At 34.4% G+C, this 21,087-nt stretch overlaps 1 protein-coding gene across 1 annotated transcript in view; it reads left to right on the forward strand.

Moving 5' to 3' along the window:
- Positions 1-21,087, forward strand: part of LOC130053561 (receptor-type tyrosine-protein phosphatase H-like) — a 412,921-nt gene that overhangs the window by 389,366 nt on the left and 2,468 nt on the right. Inside the window, exons 21-30 of the mRNA XM_056160901.1 lie at positions 1,881-1,983; positions 2,270-2,356; positions 3,027-3,108; positions 4,393-4,483; positions 5,599-5,675; positions 10,959-11,093; positions 17,916-18,041; positions 18,659-18,816; positions 19,001-19,136; positions 19,443-19,542. Coding sequence (XP_056016876.1) covers positions 1,881-1,983; positions 2,270-2,356; positions 3,027-3,108; positions 4,393-4,483; positions 5,599-5,675; positions 10,959-11,093; positions 17,916-18,041; positions 18,659-18,816; positions 19,001-19,136; positions 19,443-19,542 — 1,095 coding nt within the window. The remainder of the gene's footprint in view (positions 1-1,880; positions 1,984-2,269; positions 2,357-3,026; positions 3,109-4,392; positions 4,484-5,598; positions 5,676-10,958; positions 11,094-17,915; positions 18,042-18,658; positions 18,817-19,000; positions 19,137-19,442; positions 19,543-21,087) is intronic.

Consider the following 21,087-nt stretch of genomic DNA (forward strand, 5'->3'; position numbering starts at 1 on the left):
CCAAAAATTAACATCACAGATGGAAAAGAGTCTTCAATGCATTCGTCATACAAATGTTCCAAGTTTGATGAACATTTATTATATTTTGCTACACTTTGTATATAGGAATATATAACTGTCTCATTTCTGTTCATTGCACATTATCTACGAAACGATAATGAAAAAATACTCATGAAGATCCCTTGTAAAACCTTGGGTTGATTTTGTTTTGTTTTGTTCGGCGAAATGACATACAATCCTTATTTAGACGATTATGATATTAATATGAATATCTTGCAATTAACGACAAATATTTGATGATCATCAGTGTATTTGCAGGAACAGGTTGCATATGCGAAAAATTGGTAGTAACCCAAATCTTCCGCAGAATATTATTTTTCAAGCAAAGGGCTGGGTATGGTAAAAAGATGATCTTTTAGTTCCTTTTGGTTTGATCGGTGGTCTTAGTTATTTTATGTACATATCAAAGATGTTACTTTCTTTTCATTTCTTAAAATCAATTCAGAACAAAACACTCAGTTTTCACAAGAAAGAAAATCAATTCTAATGTCTAGTGGTTTGAAAATCTGGCGAAAAACACAAAATATTATGCACATAAGAAACGGAATTACTATAGGAAGGCAATGGAAAGGAGTTTTATGATTAGGGAGGTTAAAGATATTGGAGAATATCTTTCAAAGACAAACGAAGTCTTTGTCTTGAAAAAGTCTAACAGAAAACTTCCTTAAAACCATTAAATTACTACTATTTTTCGATCTCCGGGTGACAAAAACGAGAGATATTCACATTTTAATCTATTTCTCTTGCTTAAGGCTAAACGCAATTCACAACTTTAAAAAACGTCTACAAAGCAAGATCTGTTGCTCCGGATAAACAAAGTGAAATTCTTCAGGAGATGTGTTTGCTGTTTTGAGAGGTGAAGATAACGAACAGTGATCAATCTCATAATTCCTATAACCAATACAAAATAGATACTTCGGCATACACAGACCCCTTGATATACATGTACTAAAGGTAGGGTCTAGTGTCTAGGAGAAGTAAGCATCCCCTGTCGATCGGTCACACCCGCCGTGAGCCCTATATCCTGATCAGGTAAACGGAGTTATCCGTAGTCAAAATCGCTGTGCCAAGAACGGCCTAACAATCGGTATGAAACACGTCAGACAGCATTTGACCCAATAATAGGTTGTATTGGCAAACTAGATTATTATAACGACCATAGAATTTGCGAAATGTCTACTTTAAACAAGATGGATGAAACCTCTGCACCATCAACTTGTTTATCAATAGCATGCCTCGATTTAAAAACTGATCACACGCAGAACAATTCTTGCTTCCATACACAATTATCTGAATTTTCCATTAATTGTAGACGAAACAGGAGACATCTCCAACAACAACAAATTTTGTTTGTGGCATTCAATAGGTAGATTAAAATTTGACCGTTCATGAAGATTTATGGAATGTATTATCTTACTGACATTGGGACGATTCAATGACCCTAGCAATGAAAGAAATCCTCTTTCGGTTATATATGCCTATCACCAAAGTATTTGGCTAGTGTTATGATGTGGTTGCCGCTATGACTAGTTCAAAATCAGGTGTTGCAAAACAAATTGATGGACTTGATCCCAGGGCCCTTTACATACACTCTTATGGTCATGTTCATAACCTAACTACGATCGTCCTCGCTGAACAGCACATGTCCTTTTCATTGTGGCTTCAAATATTTTAACTGTAGTAGATGACAATGCTGTGATTCTACCGATGTTGCCAGTAAAGGTTCCGCGGTCTTGGCAAAACATATACGATTAATCATATGTGTTAACGTTTTAAGCATTTCTAGCCTTATTATTAGCCTTATTACTATCTTTTTAAAGAGCCTAACCTGGTCCCTCTGATAGCTGGTTCCGTGTCTGCTGTTGCCGCAGTTCTAGTATCGATCATTGTTGTTATTGTGCTATTGAAACGCAACAGAAAAGGGTACGTCATTTTTCATGCAAGAACAGATATCTGATTGCTAATATATCAATTACTTCATGTTCATAATTAAAATCTATTCCACACGCTTAACATTTAAGCTAAGTGATATCAGTAGATATTTTATTGTTTGTGTTCTTATTTAATTGTTTAGCATATACTTATTTCAAAGTATGCAACATTAGGATAATAAATACTTCTGTAAACTCTGTGACTGTGTAAAAGGCAGAATTCACAATATCTAATTGTTTGTAATATTTTTTGATATATGTCGTTTCTCGCAATACAGACCATTCCAGAAAAAATCTCGAGAGGTAGAAAGAGGGAATGATAATGTAAATTTCACAACCGAACTTGAAAATGTAGCCAAACCTAGGTAAAAATCACTTGAAGTCATATCTGCGCAAATGCACCAATCTTATATACTTTCCAAAGCATTCTTCTGCTTTTGTTTATCCTTTCAGACCAGCACCGAGACGCACTGTGGATTCTTCCACTGACATTTAACACATTTGCTTACATTGTATTTCATTCTGAATTACAGATATATATCAAATTTAGTGCAATAAAATTTCTGTATAAACTCGGTGTTGTGTAATCTTTTCAGTGATTTTGCTGCTGCTGAAACTCTCTCTTGCTCAACACACTCACACACACACGCACGCACGCACGCACGCACGCACGCACGCGCACACACACACACACACACACACACACACACACACACACACACACACACATATATATATATATATATATATATATATATATATATATATGCTTTATTAATAATTGCATTCGATCTTCAAAAGCATATCAACTATTCTTTTTGCATAGTTCAGAATCTTGCTTGCAGATGTAAACGCTCTAGAATACAAAAACATATTCGCTCTTGAAAGAATATTGTTGTCAACATAGCAAATCGATAAAGGATATTAAATCATTAAGATCGAATTCTTTCCGATTTCAGTTGCTCACCAAAAATTAATTGATATATTCAGCCACACAAATAATAAAGTGTTTAAGATGTATGTTTTTCATTGTAGACCGGTAAAGATCGCAGATCTTGCTCAACATGTACATAAAATGCACGCAGACAGTAATCTGCTGTTTTCCAAAGAATATAAGGTAAGAATATCACGCTTAAAATAGTAGGTCAGCTGTGATTATAATCGGACTTGACATTAGAAACTCACACGAGTTGATATCGCCAGCAATGTGACCATCAATGTGGTGCAACTGACTTACGGATAGACGGACGGACAGGTGGAGAGTAAACATAAATTCGCCAATGGTTTTAGCAGTGGACGACTAAATTGAACATGTGGTAATCAAATAATTGTTAAGAACAAGTAGGATTTTGTCATTATTAGTCTCTCAAAATCCGGGAAATAAATCAGGTTGACCTGTTCTGAAGAGTGTTTCCCTGTGATATGAAGGTACAAGTACTGCTGTGTGTGTGTGATAAAGTAGCATACTCCAATAATGCATGTGTGACACTGTAGTACAGCCGGACTCCGCCGACTTGTTGAAAAGGGCAAGAAAATCGCTAATTTCAGGAAAAAAGCGTGAATGCAGACATCAAGCAGAGCCAAAGTAATATGTTGTTCGTCATAATGTTGAAATGATATAGATACATTGTTTTCGATGCCAAACTACTATATTCCAGTCATAATGCTACCATATAAGAGCCTGTCTTGTCAATTTGATCAATTGACGACGTAAACGATGTATTTGAAATATTTTACACGGAGATGCAATTATTCCAACTCTTTGTGTCATTTTAAAATATTTACATTTCCAATATTTTTGTCTTCATTATCTCTACCAACTGTAACAATAGCCATTTTCTCATGAATATACAAATGTTAACAATGTGCGTATGAATTTTAATGAATATAGTAAATCTATTTCAACGGCTGGGAACACCTAAAAGAACTGAAAGTAGAATATGAATATAAAAAATAAATTTCATTTCTTTCTGAAGTACCAGTCCATGTAGAAAGCGTACATATGATGAATTATCTATCGATGAAAGTGTTCTCTGTTTTGTTAAAAAATGCTCAACTAATTTAGCCCTTGTGTATATGAAATAACTGGCATTACATAAAGGTCAGCTAACACTGTGTTTTCAAATAAAATACATACATTATGTGTAGAAATCATTAAACGTGTTTGTTATTTTTCTTTTCAGCAAATAGTATCGTGATTTTAGTCAAGTATGGTTATAGTACTACAAAACATTATTAAAGATGTCCATTGGTAGGCCATTTAAGGCAAATTGCGAATATTGCACGATTTCATGTGAACCGTTATATTCAAAATGCTTGAAATTTACTTATTGACATTTCGACCATAAACTTGATATTTAAAACTATTAGTTACCACACCTACTTGTTTTAAAATTTGAAGCTAGTGAAAGACACCTGTCCAACACATACTACAAAAGCTGCTGAAACGCAGGTCAACAGAATAAAAAACAGATATACCAACATCCTATCATGTAAGTATCCTAGGATCAAGTTAGCCATTATTGACATTGCATGATTCAACTGATGCTGGAATAATTTTCATTTCAATTACAAATGATATCAACATTTAAGACATTCGATCTTTTAATATATCAGGAACTTATTTACCATGCTTTCTTAAGATATCTAAGGGATTAAGAAAACTCGCATGAAATGATATTTCTTGATAACTTGATTTCTGTTGATAATCTAATATATCTATTTCAGAGATAATTTCCTTATATATTCTGTTATCTGGAAATAATGAGCTTCTTCCATGTTGATTAAAATACAATAATTCAATGAATATTTTCTATGAACAGCAGTGCTATAAAAAATGCCCGCTTCTTCGTGAGATATACATTGATCAAGAAATAAACGCATAGTACAATTTCATATTCATTTCTAGATATGACAAATACTTAATAATTGATTTATTGACAACACAAAAATGTTGTAAACGATGGGTTAATAATCAAAGCATCATAACCACTCATGATGATTACAGTCATTAACAGTTCAGGGTCACTTGAGTTCAATATCTAGTGTGTCCCCGGAGCACTAATGACTGCCTGACAACGCCTTCACATAGACACAATAAAGTCTTTAAAACTGTCTAAGGATGTTCTTCCACTCTATCAATTGTTGCAGAATATGAGGTTGTGGCTCTCTTTGGCGAACGTGCCTATCCAGTTCGTCTCATGTATGTTTGATATGGTTTAATGCTGGTTAAAGTTAAGAGACGCGGCATATCTCAAAAAACCGGTTGCATTTAAAGACAACTAATCAAATATCGAGAACCTGAGCATTGGATAGACTGTTGGTGCTAGCGCTTGAATCACGTGCATTAGTAACTTACAACAGGCGTAAGATTACAGAGATCGATTTTATGAGTCAATTTCTATAGAATATCTAACCAGTGAACAATAGTGTTAGATATAACATTGAGTAATCGGGCTATTTATTCCAGACCAAAAATATACCGAAAAAAATATTCTAAAAAATTAAGCGAATAATAACTACTTTACATACATTACTTTTGTCAGTATATGCTATTTATTAGGGGTCGAATGCCTAACTAATACAAATTCTCTTATATTTTATCAAGATGATCACAGTCGTGTAAAGTTGCTTCCCACAGAAGATGATGAGGGATCAGACTATATTAACGCCAACTATATTCCGGTAATTTTCAATTTTCTTTTTGAAACAAAGAATCAATCCTTAGAATTATTTTTGGTGTTATATTCATTCTACTCCATCATATGACTGGATATCAATACGCGTAATAAAACGTCAGAGAAAGATCCAATGATCTGAGCAGTTTTATATATGCAAGGTGAAGATAACGAACAGTGATCAATCTCATAACTGCTATAAGCAATACAAAATAGATAGTTGGACAAACACAGACCCCTGGACACACCAGAGGTGGGATCAGGTGCCTAGGAGGAGTAAGCATCCCTGTTGATGCACTCATTTCCAAGTGTGTGTGATATAGAAGCGTGTTTAGTTAAATGAAAATGACGTAGCAAAATTATTTGCATTACGAACGTACGATAGTCGCCTCTGACGACAAGAAAGCGGTACTGAGTACATATTTCAGCCTGGGTCCCCACTGTAACTCATTGCTGGAACTGCTGTAGTAATAACAACCAATAATGTAGTAATTACTATAGTCACCATTATAACAATAGTCACCATTATAACAATAGTCACCATTATAACAATAGTCACCATTATTACCATAGTCACCATTATAACAATAGTCACCATTATAACAATAGTCACCATTATTACCATAGTCACCATTATAACAATAGTCACCATTATAACAATATTCACCATTATAACCATAGTCACCATTATAACAATAGTCATCATTATAACAATAGTCATATAACAATAGTCACCATTATGACAATAGTCACCATTATTACCATAGTCACCATTATAACAATAGTCACCACAATAGTCACCATTATAACAATAGTCACCATTACAACAATAGTCACCATTATAACAATAGTCACCATTATTACCATAGTCACCATTATAACAATAGTTACCATCATAGCAATAGTCACCATTATAACAATAGTAACCACAATAGTCACCATTATAACAATAGTCACCATTATAAAAATAGTCACCATTATTACCATAGTCACCATTATAACAATAGTCACCATTATAACAATAGTCACCATTATTACCATAGTCACCATTATAACAATAGTCACCATTATAACAATATTCACCATTATAACCATAGTCACCATTATAACAATAGTCATCATTATAACAATAGTCATATAACAATAGTCACCATTATAACAATAGTCACCATTATAACAATAGTCACCATTATTACCATAGTCACCATTATAACAATAGTCACCACAATAGTCACCATTATAACAATAGTCACCATTATAACCATAGTCACCATTATAACCATAGTCACCATTATTACCATAGTCACCATTATAACAATAGTCACCATTATAGCAATAGTCACCATTATAACAATAGTAACCACAATAGTCACCATTATAGCAATAGTCACCATTATAAAAATAGTCACCATTATTACCATAGTCACCATTATAACAATAGTCACCATTATAACAATAGTCACCATTATAACAATAGTCATATAACAATAGTCACCATTATTACCATAGTCACCATTATAACAATAGTCACCACTATAGTCACCATTATAACAATAGTCACCATTACATCAATAGTCACCATTATAACAATAGTCACCATTATAACAATAGTCACCATTATAACAATAGTCACCATTATAACAATAGTCACCATTATAACCATAGTCACCATTATAACAATAGTCACCACAATAGTCACCATTATAACAATAGTCACCATTATAACAATAGTCACCACAATAGTCACCATTATAACAATAGTCACCATTATAACAATAATCACCATTATAACAATAGTCACCATTATAACAATAGTCATATAACAATAGTCCCCATTATAACAATAGTCACCATTATTACCATAGTGACTTTTATTACAATTGTGACTATCATTATAACAGTGACCATTCTTACTATTATGTCAGCCCATTATGAAATGTGCATGGAGCAACTAATATATATGAGATACTCGCCATTATATTTGTAATACTTGAGAGTGGATTATTACGATAGCAGTTGCATCATAATCAAGATATAGGGTAGCTGCAGAACTGTAGCTCTCTGAAAAAATATTTTGACATGACAGAGAGCTACAGAGCCACCCCTTATAAAAACCTTCGATTTACGGCGCACAAAAAGCTGCGCACGGTTGAGACCTTATATCGTTGTATTCTTGAGTTGCTGTCTCATAAATATAATATCAAAAAATTCTTAACATATTTTCCTACTATACTTGTGTCTAAACATACCTTCAAATATTCATTAAAGTCCCACACGACCTGAAATCTCCCAGCTTCAAATGATTTCGTTTGTTGACGTAGCCATGTTAGGTAGCCAGTCAATTCGAATCCTGGTTAATTTCCATACTTGCACAATAACGTCTAGATGTGAACTAATATCCCCACAAATATTTTAGCTAAATATTTTAAATAATATATCATCCCAGTGCCTTTAAATAATAATTATTCAAATAGCTAAACTCACGGCAATGCGGCTTTTATTATTCTGGTACGGTCTCCATCCCTGCCACACGAGTGTTAAGGACTTTAGTAGCATTTTCATGAATCAAGAGCTTATTTTACCTTAAGAAAAACTTTATTTTTTTAATTTCTATAATTTATTCGTATTGATAATAAATGAAGAGCGAATACATAACATATAACGAATTTTATGAATATATACCAACAACAACAGGGTACGAATTGACCCGGCTACCCAGCATGGCTACGTCAACAAACGAAATCATTTGAAGCTGGGAGTTTTCAGGTCGTTAGGGGCTTTAATGAATATTTGAAGGTATGTTTAGACACAAGTATAGTAGGAAAATATGTTAAGAATTTTTTGATATTAAATTTATGAGACAGTAACTCAAGAATACAACAATATAAGGTCTCAACCGTGCGCAGCTTTTTGTGCGCCGTAAATCGAAGGTTTTTATAAGGGGTGGCTCTGTAGCTCTCTGTTATGTCAAAATATTTTTTCAGAGAGCTACAGTTCTGCAGCTAGATATAGGGCTAATGGTGGGTGTGATCGGTCGACAGGGGATGTTTACTCCTCCAAGGCACCTGATCCCACCTCTGGTATACCAAGTAGCCCGTGTTTGCCAACTCTCTACTTTGTATTGCTTACTGTTCGTTATCTTCTCATTTCGTGTAAATGTTTTTGTAATATCGTTAAACTTTGTTATTTAGACGATTGATGCATATTGTCCATTCCATATGCACACTATCCATGGTGTTATAAAAGATACATTTGTAATTATGAAAATGGGTCTTAAAATAAAGTTCTATGTATAGAAATGATAAGTGAGCTAGGACGGAACCACGGAGGATTGCATATCTATTCTAACGGCTGGGAAAGGGAAATATATAAAGGTATGAACTGCAAGGCTTCACGTCGGCATACTTTTCATGAATCACTATGCCGACGTGAAGAGTCGCAGTTCATACCGTCTTATATTTTCAAATTGAAATTCATTTCTGAATTAACATAATATTCAACGAGAACCCAATATCTATTTCACTGGTCCCAATATATTATTCGTTACTTAAACCTTTGGATTTGAAAGTTTATGTCAATATAAACAAACTTAGGGAAATTCTATATTTTGTTGCGGAACAGTTTTTAAATCAAAACGCTGTATGATTTTACCATTTCTATGTTGTTTAATACTTTCTCAATATTCATGAATCTAAACATGTACATGTATTTCATTTTTTAATACAGATAGTAGAGACCTGAAAAATAAATTCAGATTTTGTAAATTCGTTAACATTTAGTAGATATATTTCTCCAAAGAGAATATACATTTTTAAGAAGACCTGCATTAATTAAGATACACACCAAAAATGTATTTACTGGCTCGTTAAATCATAAACAAGTGAAGATAATGAAATGATCCTATAAAGAATGCATAATTAAGAGAAAGGCAAACATGGACCCATTGATTTACCAGAGGTGGAATATGGTGTCTAAGAGGAGTAAGCATCTCCTGTTGACCGGTCACACTCGTAGTGAGCATCTGTTATAATCATGGAGTATGTTTTCATTATCGTGAAAGAGTGATACAAAATCTCAATTATTCATTATTACGCCTTCTAAATCCGCAATATTACGTTTTATTGCGCTTTTTAAATCTGGATTATTATGCCTGTTTTGCGTTATTATGCTTTTCATTTGTATTATTACGCAGTTCATTCGGATTATTACGCCTTCCATTCACGTTTTTATTCCTTTCCTGTGTGTTATAATGTCTTTCTGTTGCGCTATATCGCCTTTGATTAGCATTAGTTTGCATTCAAAAATGTTCGCACCTGACATTTGGAGTAATGTCAAGTTTTTTGGGGAAGTGTAGTTTTAATTTCTAAGTTGAAGGAGAATTAAGAAACTGGAAAGAAAAACTCGGGTTGCAAAACTTGTTATTGAGCTAGTGTTCTAAAAAGGACTTTTTTGCACTTTTTGCACTTTATTCAATTAAACTTGATTTGTCCGTTGGTGTCAACACAATATAAGCAACAGCAATCAATCATTACATAGAATAGATACATAATCATGTCTTCAAACAATACAGATAAAAAAGTTTACTTTAAATAATAGAAATAAATATTGGCCCTTTTGCACTTGATATTCGAAAAATTTCATGATATCAAAATTGACAGCTTAAAAGAATATATTAAGAGTAATGTCAATTTCTAAATTTTCAGGTCTTGTCTTAAAATTTAAAATGGAACTAAATTTCAAAATTTTTGGCGAAAGTATTGAATTTTTATAAAAATTTCGAGAAAATTAATTTCAACATTTTTAAGAATCAGTGTTCTATTTGGAAAAATACATCAATCAAAGTAATGCATTACAACATTTAATCTAGTTTCAAGTCTCAACGACTCGTATCATGAATTATAAAATTGAAATGCATGTAAACGTATAAGAGTATAAAAATAGAAGATATATTAGATGAACCAGAAACTGTAATATCACGCAGATTCAGAACGTTTTGATTAATTAATCCTCCCGTCATAAAATATAGCCCATTCAAAACCCTTTCAAAATTTGAATTCACACTTTTTTAACTGGATAGGGTTCAGTAATAGATGTGTAATATGTTTGCACCAATGGGATCAGCATTTAACCAGTGAATACTTAGTTGTAGCATTCTGAGCAGTTGTGCTCAAAAACTCAGGAGCTAACTTCCTTAAAAGTATTTCTATTGATTAAGTGACCGTAATAGATCTCCGTAGGAATGTGTAAATCGTATGATTATGCGTTTATATTATTTAAAACTTTTTTTCAGGGATATAATTCAGAACGAGAGTACATCGCCACCCAAGGCCCACTTCCTTTTACACGCGATGAATTTTGGAGAATGATCTGGGAACAGAACGTCAGTATTATTGTCATGCTAACTCAGTTGGTGGAAAGAGGAAGGGTAAGAACATTTCACCATTGTTCTTTACTTAAAGACAACAGACTAGTTCCAATAATTGAACTCTGCGTGTAGATAATCTTTAAGCCAGCTTTGTGGTGTTGACCATAATTTAAGAAACGAAATTCCTAGATTCCGGGTAGCTCTCTTGTCACTGGAATTAACCATTTCATTTTATTTACAAGTTTACCCGAGTCTAAATTAAATAAATTCCGATCCGGAAAAGGGTTTTTTGTCGGAATTTTAGTAGAAAAATTCTAGGTCTGCGGTTTGGTTTGGTTACAAGAAACAAATATGCATTTCTAGCCTTAAATTGGAATAAACTGAAACATATTTTCATAATTCTGACAATCTTCCTAATAAATAGTCAAGGGAAATTTACTTTTCAGCTCACTTGAGCTGAAATTTCAAGAGATCCTTTTCTGAATGAGTCCTACGAACATTCCTACTTTGTCCATTTTAACACATAATTTGATCTTTTTATTACTGTCATATCTTACCGAAAAGTTCCAAGCATTTTTTGTATAGATAGGTTGACAATTAAGATTTGAGGAAGATTTTCGAATTATACATAATATCGATTGAATGAAATCGTATACATGTACTTCAGTGCAAAATCCCAACTTTGTCATTACGGTTCTGTTTGTCATTGTATCATTTGACTGAGGGCGGTGTGACTATCAAACGTTCTAATACATCTACACATGTAGTGTGGCTATATTAGTGCGTGTATAAGATATTTTTTTAGTTTCAAGGTGATGCCTGAAGTAAGTAATTTAACATTGTATACTTTCAAATAAATTATGACATTGTTTTAAAAAGTAAGCAATTTAAAGAAAATTCCTTACCTTTTTGGGGCTTGGGGCAAACAGTATGTAAATATACATTGGTATTTTTGCAGCTTTGGGGTGTTTTTTACTGCTTAACTTGCGGCTTTTCATTAAAACGACTTACTGTGAATCCTTTGAATTAAAAGTGGATAGTACATGTGCTACACTGCATATCATAGTTATGGAAAGGAAATGTATGCATAGAAAGTCCAACATAGTATACGTTATTATTCACATTCTGACTTTATTTCCTTAGAGGTAATCGTATCATCAGTTTTCAAATCGAGACAGGCTACTGATAAACAAGTTGATGTTACAGGGGTTCAACAGTTTCGTTTAGAGTCAGCATTTTGCAAATTATAATGGTCGTTGTAACGATCTAGTTTGCCAATGAAACCTGTCACTGGGTCAAATGCTGTCTGACATGTTTCATGCTGATTGTTAGGCCGTTCCTGGCACATTGATTTTGACTATGGATTACTCCGTTTACCTGATCAAAAAATAAGGCTCATGGCGGGAGTGACCGGTCCATAGGGGATCCTTACTCCTCCTAGCCATCTGATCCCACCTCTGGTACGTCCAGGGGTCCGGATTCGTCCGGTTTTTCATTTACATTTTACTTATACAAGGTGAAGATAACGAACAGTGATCAAACTCCTATAATCAATACAAAATAGATAGTTGGGCATACACGTACCCCTGGACACACCAGAGGTGGGATCGGTGCCTAGGAGGAGTAAGCATCCCTTGTTCACCGGTCACACCCGCCGTAAGTCCAATATCCTGATCAGGTAAACGGTGTTATCCGCAGTCAAAATCAGAGTGCCAAGAACGCCTTAACAATCGGTATGAAACACGTCGGATAGCATTTGACCCAATGCGAGGTTGTATTGACGAACTAGATCGTTATAACGACCATAGAATTTGCGAAATGCTGACCTCAATCGAGACTGTTGAAACCCCTGTATCATCAACTTGTTTGTCACTAGCTTAACTCGACTAATAAAACTTTTTCATTTGTCATGAGAAAAGGAAGGGTCGTCCCTATGACTTATTGAATTGTTCGTGTCGTTGGTCATATCAGTCCTTTGCATAATTTTTATCAATGACTAATTAATTCACTATGTAGATCTGACACTTCTATGTTGCGGGTGTTGTGTTTTTATTTTAGAGTTGTTTTGTATCGTTATTTATCCATGCATTACTTTGATCCGCCCGTATACATATTTTACTGTTTGTTCTAGTTTGTCTCAAACAACCCGTTACATTTCATTTGCCGTTGTTTACATCCATGTTTCGTTGTCGTTTGACTCGTATTCGTCTGGTCGGATCGCTCGTGTCGGTAAGTGAGAAAGTTTCCCAGTTTAATTTGGGAAGGTCGGTGGTCTCTCCCCAGGTACATCTGGATTCTCTCCTCCAACAATTGAAACTGGGCGCCACCAGATATAACTGAAAATTGTTGAGTGTGGCAAACAACAGCAAAATAATCGTTGGTTGATTCGCCTTAATTAGAATTACTTAATGCCTAATACAATATAATTGAACATACCACTTATCTTCTTTCGTTTCGGCTTTGGGTATCGACCTTGAGTTTTCAAATTGTACAGTAATTGTATTATTCCAGATTTTTTCACGTAATTTGTCTTCCAAAACATTGTTTCAATGTGTTCCAACGTGTAACTCAGTTTACATTGGTTCTGTTGGTTGGTTGTATATTGTTTAACAACCCTCTCATTTAAAGACGTAGCCATTGCCGATGAAGATACCGATGCAAATTGTAGGCCTATAATCGGCCCTTACTGCCTTTGACCATGCAAGAAAGGGGATCTTTATCATACCACACCTGCTGTGACAAGGAGCCTCGGTTTTTGTGGTATCATCCAAAGGTCCGCCCCATTTAATCGCTTCTAACGACAAGCAAGGGGTATTGATGACCTATTTTAAACAGGAACCCTACAGGTTACTTCATTTTGGCCTTGGGTATCGACCTTGTGTTTCTAAATCGTACCCTTATTGAATATTTTCACCTCTTTTAAAACAGTAATTCAAGCACAACTCATCGAACATCTAGCTTCGTTTAGGTCTTGGATTTTCAAATCCTATCCATTATCGTAATCTTCTGAATTTTTCCACGTAAGTTGTGTATTCCTAAACACATAATGGTAAATCTAAATCAACGTATTATCGGGACTCACGGTGGATGTGTCCGATCGGCAGAGGATGATCACTCCTCCTAGTCACCTAATCCCACCTCGGGTATGTCCAGGGGTCCGTGTTTGCCCAACTTTTTACTTTGTATTCCTTATAGGAATTACGAGATTCATCACTGTTTGCTATCTTCTCCTAACTATTCAAAACCGAAGCAAGACACGCCTATCATATCTTGCCACCCGTGCATACCGTTCAGTGTGTCGCACTAAATGTTTCGTGCAAACCGTTCAGCGTTTTATTCAAACCGCTCAGAGTTTTGTATTGCTTTTATAAAAGAATCGTATAGTATCGTTCTTTGCAAATGGTGTAGTATGTGTGTTGCACATCTGGGTCTGTATATAGTCATTAGTCTAGACATCCAAGAAAAATGAATTTATTTTCCTGGGTCAAATGTTCTGGTTGAGATATGAATAAAGTCTTTGGCCCATATTGTTGAAAATTGCATTATTTCTATAAAAATCCTCCACTTTACTCCTGGCCATCACTAAACCAAATACTAGTAGTCTTCATACGTTGAGAATCTTCTAATAGAATTGTAAAATTGAAGGTTCGTGTGTCTGGGAATTGTGAATAGGATATTCTTAATTACTCATATATCGACCCTTTCAAATTGTCTTACATTGTAACTACTTGACATCAAATAGTCAAAGTGATTGCATAACAATGACATTGCATAATGGTGATATAAACCTTTTAAAAGTTAGATAATCTTTCGGAACACAGCCTTTTGATAAAAGGCGAAGATAACGAACAGTGATCAATCTCATAACTCCTATAAGTAATACCAAATAGAGAGTTTGGCAAACACTGACCCCTGGATATACAAGAGGTGGGATCATGTACCTAGGAGGAGTTACCATCATGGTCACACCTGCTGTGAACTCAACACTATATCTTGATCAGGTAAAGGGAATTATCTCTAATTAAAATCCGTCTGCCAAAAACGGCTTAACAATCGGTATGAAACACGTCAGAGGACATTTGACCCAATAGTAGGTTGTATCGGCAAACTATATTGTTAAAACGACCATAACATTTGCGAAATGCTGATTTTAAGCGGGACTGTTGAAACTCCTGCACAATCAACTTGTTTGTCAGTAGCCTGTCTCGATTTTAAAAAGAACTTACCATATGCAGAACAAGCTCTTCTGAATCCAATCAGTTGAGAGATATAAACACCATATATAGGTAATAATGGAATATTGCTACATAATTATGAGAGGTTGGCTAAGGAGAAGCTGAAATCATACCGTATATCACAAAGTTGAGTTGTTAGTTTGTTGTTAATATCTACTTTCAATAAACTGTCTAAGTATGAAGCAGAAATAGACAAATCTGTGATGTCTTTCATTCGAGTTCACAGGGATACATATCAACAGTCTCGATTGAAGTCAGCATTTCGCAATTCTATGGTCGTTATAACGACCTAATTCAACAATACAACCTATCATTGGGTGAAATACTGTCTGACGTGTTTCATACCGATTGTTAAGCCGTTCTTGGCACACTGATTTTGACTGCGGATAACTCCGTTTACCTGATCAGGATATAGGGCTCACGGCGGGTATGACCGGTCAACAAGAGATGCTTACTCCTTCTAGGCACCTGATCCCACTTCTGGTGTGTCCAGGGGTCCGTGTTTGCCCAACTATCTATTTTGTATTGTTTATAGGAGTTATGAGATTGATCACTGTTCGTTATCTTCACCTTGCCTCTAATCGAGATATGAATGAATATTATTATTATCAATTAATAACACGTTGTCGATGTATTTAAATGTCGAATTGAAGGTCACAGCAAGAGATTTTTTCTTCTCATGTAAAAGTTTTTAAAAGAATTCTGTTTCATAAGAATATGAAAACAGAAGAGCTGATAAAGGAGCACAATTCGTGCCCTTGGGAATTCAACAGACTGTTGGATTGATTGAATGATGTTTTCACTACACTCAACAGTTTTTCAGTTATCTGGTGGCGCCCAGTTTTTATTGGTGGACGAGAGAACCCAGATACAATGTACCTGGGAAGAGACCACCGACCATCCGAAAGTAAACTGGGAAACGTTCTCGCTTACCGGTGCGAACGGAATTTGAACCCGTGCCGACAGAGGTGAGAGGCCGTGTGATTTTGAGCGCGATGCCACGGACGCCCCTCTGTTGAAAGACCTGATCATCAAAGACGACGAAGATATTGTCAATGAGGAACCCCAGGATATATTTAATTTCTACTTCAGAGAACTTCTGCATGGAATCAAACTGGTGTTTCACAACGTAATTTTTGATACAGAGACAAAATATGCTTTTTCTTCACACAAAGATTTCTTCAGGCAAACGATTGTGGCATTGCCCAAAACAAGGTCGTTTCACCAAAATTAAGATCATCGGTTAAAGAAATTACAAAACAGCATACAGTATATGTATGGTCCACATCTTCTAATTGGATGTACTGTATATGAAAACTTAATATACTAAGCACAAATAAAAGAATGATTACGTGATGAACGAACTACGTGACATACTGTTCTTCTTTGTTGCGTGAAACTAATATGACTGTTAAGAATCATAGGTATATTGTTTATACATGTTAGGGTTAGGGTGACTTTCGAAGGCTTGAATTTCGATCTCTCGAAATTCTCGGTCTCTCGAAGTAAAATCATGGTCCTGATTTTTTTCTTTATATAACAAAGCAAATTTGCTATCGATATTTCGAACGTTAGAAAGTTGGATTCCGTAAAACACATTTCATTGTTTTCACTCTCGACCTTTCGAAGTGGTGGTAGCGTATACTCACCGTTACGCAAGGGTGTAATAATTTCCGCTTGAGCCTTACCTGCATTTTCTTGAGTGGCGGAAGATAGTGTGACAGTGGTAATGAGGTGTTTACATAGATGAAACATCGCCCCCGAGGTAACACACTTGAGTATATGTAAAACTTATACGGTACCAATTTTGATGCACCAGATGCGCATTTCGACAAATTATGTCTCTTCAGTGATGCTCAACCGAAATGTTTGAAATCCGAAATAACAATGACGTTTTAGAGCTATTATAGGCAAAACCAGTGTGCCAAAAAAGTGGAGTCAAATTCATTCAAGGATAAGAGCTATGCGTGAGGGAGATAATCCTTAATTTTGAAATGAATTTCTAAATTTTATAACAGCAATATATTATTGGCTAATTGGTCAGTTTGCTCCTTACACTGTGGTCTTGTGATGATTAGAATTATATATAATCCGGCTATGAATAAAATCTATAATTTGTTTTGACTTGACGACGCGAGAGTAGGTTTTATACATTAATTTAGAGATGTAGAGAATGCTAATTTTTTAAACTTGTTCTTTGTGTAAAGTTAATCTAAAACATCGTTTTATTCATTCGTTAGAATTAATGCTTTGTGTAAAGCGACATAACATTGTGCTCTGTTTAGCTAACGATAGTAAAGCATTATCGGGATTTTGTTTTGTATGCCTATCTTAGCATGATTAAAGAACGAATAAAAACATAAACTTTGAAATCATTTTATTAATACAAAATAAAGTTCTTTATTTTGATATCAAGTTAACTACCTGACAAATTTGAAGGAAACCATGACAAAACGATATGATCTTGTTGGTAAGCATTTTCGGTTACTGTAAAATCTTAAGCATATCGGTGGACCTTCAATTTCCGAATTTCGATCTGTCGAACTCGTTTTATCAACTTCGGGTTATCGAGAATCACCTGTAGCTACATTTCTTAATAACTTAGGTGACCGAATTTTTCATTTAATATATTGTTCTTTTACTTCAGAGGAAATGTGATATATATTGGCCTGATACTACTCGAGAACCAGTTTACTATGGGGACCTTGTGGTTGAAATTGAGTCTGAATCAACGCTTCCTGATTATGTTCTACGTGTCATGTCAGTAAAATTGGTAAGTAATTTGGCACACTTCTTAACCACTTGTCTATCTGTAACGTGGAAATTTTGATTTGATATGAAGCTTTCATTGTAAAGGGAGACCGTGCAAGAAAGGTAAAACAGCTACACTACTTGAAATGGCCAGATATGGGTTGTCCCGATACAACGATGTTGCTCTTAAATTTTGTGGGGGCAACACGTCTTTACTTGCCCCACACTGACCCTGGTCCAGTAGTGGTCCATTGCAGGTAACAGTGTGCCAGAGCGGTGTATATACCCATTACTTGGATCGATATGGTCATATTAAGCATGATGAATGTGCCTTTGCACGTATCAAGTTTTCTGCTTTTTAGTGTTCATGATTTTCCGTACTAGAAAATATAATATCGTTGTTATCATGCCCTCTGTCCAATAATAAATGAAACAATTATACTTGCACATCTGTGTATTATATTATTTTCTTCCAGCAATAACAATTTTAGATTACATTTGTAACCCTGCATGTAAAATGTAGCTGTAACAAGTATATTACCATATATAGTATGCAATGTTATGTTTATATTGGAGTTTTGTCAGTACTGATATGTTGAAAATCTTATTGCATGTTAAATTGTATCTAAATATCTAAAGGGCGACACCAGAAAAACTGTTAAACACTTTTCGTATTTGGCATGGCCTGACATGGGTATTCCTGAAACCTCAGAAGCCATGCTTAAGTTTGCGAAAGAGGTCAGGAGCCATCAACCCCCTCCCGCAACTAATAGAGGACCTTTTGTTGTTCACTGCAGGTAAACTTATTCCTACTGTCCTCTATCTGTTGCATAGATCGAACATGTATGTGAATTGTTCATAATCATGTAATTTCATCTTTCTCTAATTTAAACATCATTCTTGATCAAATTTTATTATTGGATATCTGCTTTGAAGGTGCTCATATAGATTTTTTAAATTGTCATTATTGTTTTTATGAAGTGCTGGTGTGGGTCGCACTGGAACCTACATTGCAGTCGATTATCTCATGCAACACGTCAGGACAAGTGATGTCATCGACATATATAATTTAGTAATGAAAATGCGCAACAACCGGCCAAATATGGTTCAAACTGAGGTAGGTCGACACTTTATATGTATGCATTTGATTAAATGACAAAACGCTATATGGGTTCATTAAAATTTGCGAAATGTCATGATTGGTCTTTAACCTGTAGAGAGGCGGCATGTCCAAATTGAAAGTTGACTTTTTTGTAAATATACCCCCAATGCAAGAAGGTATCAAAAAATAAAAACAAAATATCAAACAATATTGTTTTATTCAATTGAAATTTCTGGTACCACTTTGTTTTGTAATTTTCATTCTTTTTAAAAAAAAAAAAAAAAAACACCTTGTGTAATCCGATATTTTACCTTATTTTAGGACCAATATATTTTCATCCATGACTGTATTAAAGACTTCGTTAATCGCGGTGATGACGATGACAGCGAGGAAGGAGAGAGCGCGGAGGGAGAAGTCAATCGTAAGTTTTCAAGGTTAATAGTATCAAGCGAATTATATTGGCTAAATCAAGTTAAATTACTTTTGATTTATTGGTGTTGCATAGATTTATACAGTTATTCAAGATGTTACAAATCACTCTTTGTATTTTGTAAATGAATAGCTGAGAAATGTCCTGAGATGCGTGTTGTTTTATGGAAATAAAACATACGCGTTGCAACATTGACATTTATAAAATATGATTGAATATAAGATGGTATACATCCAGGTACAACAGTAATCTTGTTATCAATCATTCTTGTGAAGATTTGCGTGCAAAAGTTGTTCATAATTCTAGGTATTACACGCTATATGAAATGATTTAATCCAAACATCAACTCGTTCTACCAAATCTATTTCATAAAGTTAATGTATATAGTTTAAAGAATGGCACAAAAAAGAAAAACTCAAAACATCAACAGTGACAAATTATATACTTTGACACAACGTTCATTGTTAGATCATAGAAATCAATTAAATTTTAATTTCAAATACATGTACACGTCTTTAAAAAGTTAATGAAAAAGAGGAAAATTTTTATAAATCAGATCAATTGTGGGATTTTGCTTGGAATTCTATGAATACTTTTATATTAAATAATGGTTTTACATTTGTTAAACTTTTCCTTTCCATTCCCATACAAATGAAGACTTGTTTTCTAGAACAAAATTTCAAAATTTTGATAAATTTATGGAGGGAATCATTGAGATAAATAGGTTCATAAATATTCCAGTTTGACCCCGATGCTGACTAAATAATACCGCCTTAAACTACGAAAAAGACTATTTGGACGATATATAAATATAGGTAATAATAATGTGATCAGTCACCTCGGAATATACTATGCATTATATCAGAATGGCTTTATTTCCCGTAATTTTATTCTTTGATTTGTTTTAGAAATTACAATTTTCAGTCCCTATTAGTCTTCATAATTTCTTAGAAAGACTTCTTGAAATAGAATCTCAAAGAGGATAATGCAAGAACATTTTACTTTACAATCTAACCTAAAATACAGAAATCAATGTCATGTATCAACACCATTGCGTGTAATGAAAGGTGAAGATAACGAAAAGTGCCAAAGAGTCAAATTCGTCTAAGGATCAGAGCTATGCAAAGGGATATAATCATTAATTTTTAAATGAATTTCTGAATTTTATCAAATGAGATTGATCACTGTTCGTTATCTTCACCTTGCATACATCCGTATTTTCAAGCTAGTCTCTTCGGTGATGCTCAAGCCGAAATATGGGAAATCCGAAATAACAATAAACTTCTAAGACACTTGTAATAATGTGAGGCACAAAGAATCACCTGTCTCACGAAGGTAGATTAAATTCTTATAACTTACATCATTACGAATTGAGATGCTATAATTTCTTTCAAGGACTATGTTGGATACTAGCCATATCCTATCTGAAAGTAAGCGATTCTTTAATTCAGTAATTTCCATGTTGAAAAAGTCAGAAGCTATCTGTTAAAACATGTATTATCCCTGTCTGATTCATCTATTTGAAAAGTACCTTAC

Source organism: Ostrea edulis, chromosome 3 (assembly GCF_947568905.1).
Source record: "Ostrea edulis chromosome 3, xbOstEdul1.1, whole genome shotgun sequence".
NCBI lineage: Eukaryota > Metazoa > Mollusca > Bivalvia > Ostreida > Ostreidae > Ostrea > Ostrea edulis.